The following is a 9,623-nucleotide window of genomic DNA, read 5'->3' on the forward strand; positions in this document are numbered from 1 at the left end:
AGAGAGAGAAGAGGGGAGGGGAGGGGGGAGGGGTATAGTAGAGGATAGGAAAGACAGCAGAATACATCAGACACCAGAATGGCAATATGTAAATCAATGGTTCTGCAACTGATGTGATTCTGTAATCTGTATATGGGGTAAAAATGGGAGCTCATGTCCCACTTGAATCAAAGTGTGAAATATGATATATCAAGAACTATGTAATGTTTTGAACAACCTACAATAAAAATTAATTTGAAAAAAAAAAGAGGAAGTGAGGGGAAAGAAAAAAATATATAAGGGGGAGAAATGAATTACAGTAGAGGGTGTAGAAAGAGAAGGGGGGAGGGGGGATAGTAGATGATAGGAAAGGCAGCAGAATACAACAGACACTAATATGGCAATATGTAAATCAATGGATGTGAAACTGATGTGATTCTGCAATCTTTAAACGGGGTAAAAAAGGGAGTTCATATCCCACTTGAATCAAAGTGTGAAATATGATATATCAAGAACTAGGTAATGTTTTGAACAACCAACAATAAGAAAATAAAAATAAAAAAATTAAAAAAATAAAAATAAAAGAGGCTGGGGATGTGATGTAATGGGAAAGTGTCCCTGGATTAAATTCCAAGGACCCGTCCCCCCAGCAAAAAAAAAAAAAAAAAAAAAAAAAATTAATTCCCTCTTTTATTAACACAAAATGTGACCTCAATGAGTTGACACGTTTCTAACAAAAAGTTAAAATTTAAAAGTCCATGTTAACCTCACTTTTCTTTATGTTATCCATACTTTTTTATATTCTCTTAATGTTCTAGCTATTCTCCTGGCTTTCCACCCAAGTATGCAAGACAAAGAATGTGAGAAGCCCAAGATTCTATAGTGGCTGTTTGCATGGGGGAGGAAGTCACAATAACTGCCACACAGGATCCTCTTACACAAGAAGAGAGAAAGGATCCTCAGTGCCTCCCACATATGAAAGAGGCTGATGGCAGAAAGTCTACATGACCCAGGAGCTGTCCTCAGGAAATTATAAGTTAAAGGAGTACAACAAAAATCCAGAGAGGGAAACTTTACAGTCAGCTAGGTCTTCCACCTCTCTAGAGTTGCTGCTATTCTTCAGAAAAGAACAGAGAATCAACTCACAGAAAAGAAGACCCCTGCTTCTGGAAGTCAAAAGAAAGTAATATCAATGTGTATAAGAATGTAGACTCAAGGCTTGTCCATGAAAAAATGTCTGCAATGAAGAGGGGTGGGGGAAGGAGAGCAGAAGAGAGTTACCAGTCTAACCTGGCCCAGCCCAGGCCAAAGAAAGTAGGGATCAAGAGAAACTAAAGAGGATCTTGCGCCACATCATTACAGAAAGAATGCACTCAAGGAACTTCCCCCTAGGGCTGGGATTGTGGCTCAGTGGTAAAATTTTAGCCTAGCATATGTGAGGCACAGGGCTTGACCCATGAATAAAATAAAAGTATTGGGTCCATCTACAGCTAAAAAAAACAAACAAACAAACAAACAAAAAAAACATTTTAACCCCTTTCTGAATCCTTGAATACTGCAGTAACTTCACTAATCCAATCTAATTCTGTGTTCCAGAACCACTACACTTGCTCAACCTAAATGTCTCTTTCTTCCATCTCCAGGGATATTAACTGCATATGTTAATAGAGCAATGTATCACTATTACCTCTTACACTGTGAAACATCATTTATAACATATTCATAATATTTTAATGAACATTTAACATGAACACGGAGATGATATCCCTAACAAAAGAGCCTGGGGGAGGGGAGTCATGGGGTGAGCCCATTATGTCCCTCTTGCAGGGCTGCACCTACCAGAACTGAGTCACTTAGCTTCTATTATAACTTTCCTGTCACTTTCTCCACCCAATCAACTCTCTTGTCATTTTCCCCACCCAATCCCACCTTCTCCTTGGGAGTCTGACCACCCTATTGGCTACTTCATACCTTTAAACGGACAGTTCTGTGACATCATTCTCCCACCAAACCTACTGCCACCTGCTAGAATCTTAGGCTTGCTATGCAGTTGTAAACAAATTTGGATCATCGCAAGTGACCAGTGACCAGTAACCAGTCATTAGAGTGGCCAGTAAACAGTGACCAGTGAACTCCATACTGGGAAACATGTATTCTCTACCCTCAGCCACCCACACATCCTCTGGGGTGGTCTCCTCATCCTTTGTATCTGCAATTGATGTGACCTCTTCTCTGACCATGTCAGGTAAGGAAAGAAACATTTAAAAGTTTTTCATTGGACTTTTACCTTCCTCATTTTACTAATGGAGTCAAAAGAGCTTAGAATAATAGAGGAAAGGATGGAACTAGAAATCTGGACACCTAATTTCATTTGGAATTTGACATGTACTGTGTATAGAACTGGACTATCTTACTCTCTCACATAATCTGTTTCTTGATTTGCTACATGAGGATAACAGATTGCCATGTTCTGGCCCCTTACTTTTCTTGCATCTTGAGGGGCATGTTTATAGAGAATGAAATCAGATTTCATGGTTGTGTTGTTTCAACTGAAAGAGACAAATCCTAGGCAGGGTGGAAACCAAGGGATTTCCTCTGTAACAGTTTCCCTTCACCAAGATTTCCACTTCAGTATTTCAAATTTAGTACTGTTCATCAAAGGGACATTCACATATTTGGGAGTTTTCTGTTTAAACTAGGTGAAAAGAGAAATAGGGAGAGAAGAGCAGGAGGACAGGGCTGTAAGGAGGCAGATGTTCTTGGGAAAGCAAGTTTGTGACTGTTTAAGCACAAGGCAACAGGAATTCAGTGGAGGAAAAAAATATAAAAATAAGGGAGAAGAAAATGTTAGAATAGTAGAGATGAAGAGAATGATGTTCTCAAGAAAAAAGAGGTTGGTTGGGATGGATGTGGAAGAAAAGCAAAGATTTGATTTAAACCAACAGACAGCATAGAGTGAATCTTCCCAGAGGCTGGTTTAGAGAATGTTTAGATTAACGGACCAGCAAGGAAACTAAGGCTTCACTTGGGGTATCACTAGGGTAAGCAGGTTATCACAAAAGTCGCACTTGGCTGTTAGAGTTTTTCCTATGACCTCTTTGAAAATCGACAATGTTGACAGTTTAAACATGAACGTATTAGAAGTATGTTTTAGAATTGACTCTTCCTCCAAACATGCCAAGGAAAGTGGTTCTAGACAGAGCTGGAGAAATGGCATTTTCCATGTCCTATTTTGTTCTGATTTTTAAACTACAGGGATTTCTAAAAATGTCTTGTCCAAACCTGCATCAGAAGGACACATTCCTTTGTGTGATATAAGTTGTCAAGGTGAAGCTGTTTTCCATCTTTACAACAGTTTTTTTTCTAAAACAGACAATATACAAATAGTCATTGAAGATTTCTAAATCTAAGAACCAAAAGAAAGAACTATATGAGAATAAAAATTCAAGCTCACATCTCTAATTCCAAGTTTATTTAAATAATTATCTGAAGACTTTTTGTTTTGTCTACATTTCAAATAATTGTTTCGGGCTGGGGTGTAGGGTAGCTCAAACATTTTTGTTTTAATTTTGTTTTAACATAAAGAAAGAAGGAAATGTCAGAATAAAAGACAAAAATTGTTTTAAATTTGTTATTTTATTATACTGTGATGGTTTTCTCAGACTTTAGGGACAAGATTTTGCGCTAAATGTGATAATAAACTAGGCTTCTATGATTTTGTTAAAGCATTTTCCACTTTTTTTTATAACCAAAAGGATTATCAAAAAATGTGTTTGAATTAATTGAAATATCTACCTAGTGGGATTAATGTCTTTTATTTGGTGTGGGTAATCCTTAGAGGAAGAGAAACAAGAACAGTAATGAAATTACTTTACACTTATTGTTTTTTTCTCTAGTATGTACAAAATTTCTTTTGGAAATTCCTTCTGTCCTCCTTCCTTTCTTCTTTCCCTCACTCCCTCCATTTCTCTCTCCTTCCCTCCCCGACTTGCTCCTTATTCCTTCCTTCCTTCCTCTCATTCATTCTTTCTTCCTTTCTTCTCTTCTTTCCAGTTCTGAGGATTGAATACAGGGTCTCATGCATGCTAGGCAAGCATGATACACAAGCTATATCTCCAGGACATTTTATTTGTTTTCTCAGATAAGATCTTGCTGAATTGCCCAGAGTGGCTTTGAATCCTGCAATCCCACTGCCTCAGGTTCCCGAGTGTTGGGACCAGAGACCCACCATACCATGCCCAGATTCATAGTGGGTTTTGGCTTCGGTTTTCGCTTTTCCATATGGCTACCCATCTGTTCACTTTACTTAAATTTGTGTTCACTTTACTTAAATTTGTGTTCACTTTACTTCAAATTTGTGTTCACTTTACTTAAAATTACACACATTTTTAGTATAGTTTCTCTGTCTATATGTACTGCTTGAGAATGCATTCAAACTCACCTTCAATCATGAGCTTTGTTTTGATTAAAAGTATTCACTAAAATCAAAGAGAAACATTCACTTTCATAATATTGTATGCATGATAACAGAACTCATTTCTTAGCAAATTTGATATACACTCACTTTTGCTACATATCCATATGTTCATTACGATCTAGTCATTCCTTTTAGTTCTGAGCTGTTTTTCACTTTTGCTTCTGTCTTTCCAGAACATACTGTAACTCCCTCCAAATGAAACTTTTTGTAATATCTATTTATTAGTTGTAGTTCAACACAATACCTTTATTTTACTTATTTTTACATGGTGCTGAGGATTGAACCCAGGGCCTCGCATGTGCTAAGCAAGCACACAAATGCTGAGCCATAACCTCAGCCCCCACATGAATTTTATGTAATATGACTTTTATTCATGGATGAATTATCACTGTTGGTATTGTTATAACCACACTAAAGATGAGTAACCTGAAGCTCAGAAAGTTTCCATTTCTTTCAAGAAGCATTCCTTGAGAAACTGAATTTCAGGTAGTCATTTTCATGTAGGATGAGCAGTTAGGCTGAAAGAGGGCAAAGAATGATGCTTAAATTATCATTTGGATGGTAAAACTGAACTCCAGGAAATATCACGTGACCTGGACAAACAAAAGGAGATACTAAACATCACTGTGGTGATATCAGTAGATTTTCTATGAACAGGGAAAACAAATTTCTGTTTCTCCAGATTTCTGGTCTTTGGAACAAGAGTCCTGGCCAGGAAGTAAGTTTCCATAATCTGTTGCTGATTGTGAACAAGTCGATCTCACTTCACTGAACCTTGGTGTACTCATTTGCTAACTGGTAATGTTGGAGTTTTCTCTGAGTTCGAAAATGCTTCAGTTCTAGAACAAATTCAGGAGTCAATACTAGTGCAGGCTCAAAGGAACCATAGGAGAGGAAAAGGATGCTTTTGGGGAACAACGTGTGAAGCAGACCACTTGGGAATTCTGTGCCCAATTTGACACAAAAGGCAGGTTATCAGAAGAGTACTTGCAGCTATCCTAAATGGAGGGATTTGGGGTCTCTCAATGATTATTAGAATGAGGGCCCTCCTGATTACTACAACATTAAGACGACATTATTCCTCGAATATTGTAAGAATCTGCCTGTCTCATCAATATTTTCACCACCTCTTCTTCCTACAGAAAATTTCCAAAATTCTTCTTTACATGGAAATGCTGATTCTCTGCAGCTCTCTCTTCCTGTGGTGACCAATGCAGTGTCCGTGACAGGAGGGGTCTGCAACTTCTCCAGAGCCTCTGCTCCAGCTGAACCTTCAGCATGGTTACTGCCCTCAACCTGTGGCACCTCCTTTCACCCACTCATGGGCAGTGCCTACCTTTATCAACATGCTAGCACAGCCATGGTGTCTAAGGTTACTGGCCAGAACCTGATTCCCATGGCACCTGCCCCCTATCCAAGTATTTCTGAGTGGTATATCCCAGGAAGTGCTGAAAAGAGCTCATCTTCACTTGGGGACTTTAATCTGACTGTCACTGACCAGAACACAGCAGATTCTTCCCTATCAATGACATCCCAGTATGACAAAACTTCCGAAGCCAATGTGGTGATCCCTGGATATCCAGTACTATCTGGTAGGCTCGTCCAGGTGACACTATCTCAGATTCCAAATCAAGGACATTGCCTCTCACTACCCCACCAAGAAGGAAGCCAGGTCTATTACTATGATCAAAACTCTCTGGGGACTCTGCTCTCTCGAGAACATTGGCCCTGCCTGCAATCCTATGGCTCTGTGCCATATGCAGGAAGAGGTGCCACTGCCCCTCAAACAGAAATGGTGACAGTGCTGAAGGAAGTTCAGCCCACAAATGTCCTACCCTCAGTCCCCACACCTCTGACCTACTACTCTGTGTCCACTCAAAGTATAGAAGGAACAAATTTTCAAGGTGAGTACAAACACCAAAAAGGGGAAGGAATAAGATTACCACTCGAAACGAGGGTCCAGTTTTCAGCTGGTAACTGTGGGTCCACACATCCCTAGAATTCAAGTGCTGAGATTTTAATCACAATCTTGTTCAGCAGTCCCCATTTTCAGACTCTGTCAGAGAAGCATGCAGGACAGCATAATGGCCATCCTTGCATTTAAGAGACCTCTACGAGCACACGGAAGGAAGCGGCTGTTCACTATTTTTGCACTCAGTCCAGCTACACAACCACACTATAAATATATTTCCCTAATTTTACTTTGGTTTAGAAAAATCAATCAACACATATCAGGATGTGACAGTTTAATTGATCCTTAATTGACTGCAGGTTTAACCTCTATATGTAGAGATGCTGTCCAAAGCAGGAGTCCAAAACCCCTGACCTTTCACATTGATTTCATGAGCAACCGCTGCACCCTCTCCTAGTTCATGGTGTTAAGTGTTCTTACATTCTGGGGAGAGTGGAGAGAATTGAGAGGCCCCTATATGAGGACGAGAGACTTCATGAAACAGATTTTCTGAATTTCCCACAGAGGAGACAAGTGCTCTACCAGAAACCCATGCTGCCATGGTGATGAGCCAGCCCAAAAGTAAGACTTCAAGGGATCACCTGTAACTAATATGCAACTCTTAACAGATACCTGTCAGTGGTCCTTAAAAAGAGCTAATAGAAATGCTTTCTCCACCATAGGTGTTTTCCCTGAATAGTGTATTTCTGGGAAGGGGGAGCATCCTACTTACCATCTTCCTTGGTTCCTTTGTAGGGCTGGAAACTTCCCTAGGGATGGAGGCTTCCTTGGGAGTGCAACCTCCAAGTCAGACATTTTGTCTGCCACAGCCTCCAGAATTCCCACACATCTGCAATAAGAGAAAAAGCCAAATAATTGAGAAAAACTCACAAACTGAACTTGGGGACATTACCACAATAACTCCAGTCCAGAGTTCTACAGATTTATTGGCATTGCCTCCAAATCAAAGCCAGGAACAGACAGAGATTAAGAATTTGTGTGAGATTAACACCATGCTCTCAGAGCCACTGGATGCCTACCAGATTGCCATGGAGAGCCAGGATCCTCCACTACTCCCTTTAGACATCCCTGAAATCCACCAGCTTCTGGCCTCCATTGGTCCTCTGGACCAAGAGGAGAAGCCACATTCTGAAAATACCCATCTAGAAAGGAGTAGCCTGAGTCTTGAGGACCAAGGCACACTTGGAAATGGGACTGAATTTAGCAGTGGTTTTGCAGACCTCACTGCACTGGTGGGGGATATTCACCTTCCTGAGCTTTTCAGTTCCTTAAAAGACTTTGAACAACCTGAAAGTCCCACAGTAACAAAATCCAATGATACCAGAACCATCATGGAAAAGCAGGGGCAGGAAATCACAAGTGCCTTAAAGGGTCCTAGTGAGCCAATGAGGAAGAACAAACATAAAGCCTCGGAGTGTCCTGATGGAACTCCTCAGGCCAAAATGCAGCCAAGGGATCTGGAATGCACATTAAGAGGAGAAATTTCTCACAGGGATGCAGACAGTAGCAGGGCTCCTATGCACACTGCCGAGCACTCTATCAGCAAAGCTCAGAAAGCTGCATCCAGCAGGAACAGCAAGGCTAAGGGCCATGGGCAGGAAAAGACCAAGAGGACCAGAGAAAATAACTCCAGGAAAGCCCAGGAGAGGAAGCAGCCAGGCAATAAAGTCAAGGCGGAAGAGAAGCCAACTCTGCCCAAACCGAAGGGGAAGAGGAACCAACCTGACCTTTGCCAAGAGGCCTTTAAGAAGCCTCGGAGCTGTCTCGGCATGCACATGCTGGAGTCGGTGCAGGTTTTCCATGCATTGGGGAAGAAGAATGATAAGAAAACTGGGCTGTCTTCCTCCCGGGCCCCGGGAAACTCAGGCCGTAACCAAGACCCCCGTCCATGCCCAGCTAGGAAACCATGGCTGGCAGTTAAGGGTCCTGAGAAATCACAAGTCAAAGCCCAGAATCCAGATATTAGTGCTGAAGGAAAGGGTCCCTCTCCATCCATTTATGAGCCTCCACCACCTGGGAAGGTTAAATTGGTACCTTTGCCTTTTCTGACCCTGGAGAAACCTCCACCTCAACCAGTAATCAATCGGAGGCCACAATCTCTGGCCTCACGCAGACCCACTGGGGCTTACCCTGCCCAGCCTGGCCCTGCTAGCTCAGCTCAACCCATGGCAGTCAACCAATCCCAACCACCTACTGCCAACCCATCTTGGATGCGTCCTGCCAAGCCAGCTCACCCCGTTTTGACTCATGCCATTCAGTCAGGTGTGAGTGCTTCTACCCAGCCTAGTGTCCCTCGGTCTGCTGCTTCTGGGCCTGCACCCTACAAAACATCATCTTGCACTTCTCTCCATTGGCAACCAGTTCCCAATGTTGGGACCAAGCCCCAGTCACAACCGCCCAAGCCTCAAAACCAATATCTACTCCAAGACTTTGCCTTACAACCAATTCCATGGAGGAAACCCAATGTTTCTGGGCAAGTAGTATCAACTCCCATCACCAAACAGCAGAGGCCAGAGCGGGAAGCCATGAAGAAGAAGGCTCAACAAGAGCGTGAGAATGCTGCCAAGTACACTGCTTTGGGGAGAGTGCAGTGTTTCATTGAGAGGGAAAGAGAGATGGAGATTTCTCGCTACTATGGCTACATAATGTAAGAGCTGCTGAGATCAGTGGTGCCACTTAGGGACCAAATAGTTTTCCACATGTATATAGATAGAGAGATACACATTTATTTATTCTCAGATGCTTTCAAAGTTTAATAAAATTATATAAAGAAATGGAATATAATTCACTAATACATAATAAAGAGGCCTTCTGGTACCACTGACAATTGTTAGAAAATAAAGAGGCCTTTGGGTACTACATGGGTACCAAATGGTGTTCTCATATACACATAGATAGATAGATGAAAATTTATTCATTAGGCACAGTTGAAAAGGTAATATAGTTTAATAAAGAAATCCTATAGTATTGATTAGAGGGTAAGTAATAAAGAGGCTTTATGTTGCCATTTGAATACCAAATAGTTTTCCACATATATATACAGAGAGGTACATAGATACAAAGGTATTCACTTATAGATTTTTAAGACAGTATAGTTGAATAAAGAAATGTAGTAGAATTGTTTGAGAGATAAGTAATCAAGATGCTTTCTGGTACTGCTTGGGCATCACATAGTTTTCCACATGTGTAGATACA

General features: G+C 41.2%; 1 protein-coding gene across 1 annotated transcript; it reads left to right on the forward strand.

Moving 5' to 3' along the window:
* Window positions 1-2,127: 2,127 nt before the first annotated feature.
* LOC143380491 (uncharacterized protein C2orf78-like) lies at window positions 2,128-9,079 on the forward strand. The gene is made up of 3 exons (XM_076833556.1): window positions 2,128-2,224; window positions 5,599-6,360; window positions 7,164-9,079. Exons 1-3 carry the CDS (start codon window positions 2,128-2,130, stop codon window positions 9,077-9,079), a joined length of 2,775 nt encoding a protein of 924 aa, XP_076689671.1.
* The last annotated feature ends 544 nt before the right edge of the window (window positions 9,080-9,623 follow it).

This window comes from Callospermophilus lateralis, chromosome 14, assembly GCF_048772815.1.
Source record: "Callospermophilus lateralis isolate mCalLat2 chromosome 14, mCalLat2.hap1, whole genome shotgun sequence".
In the NCBI taxonomy this organism is placed as follows: domain Eukaryota; kingdom Metazoa; phylum Chordata; class Mammalia; order Rodentia; family Sciuridae; genus Callospermophilus; species Callospermophilus lateralis.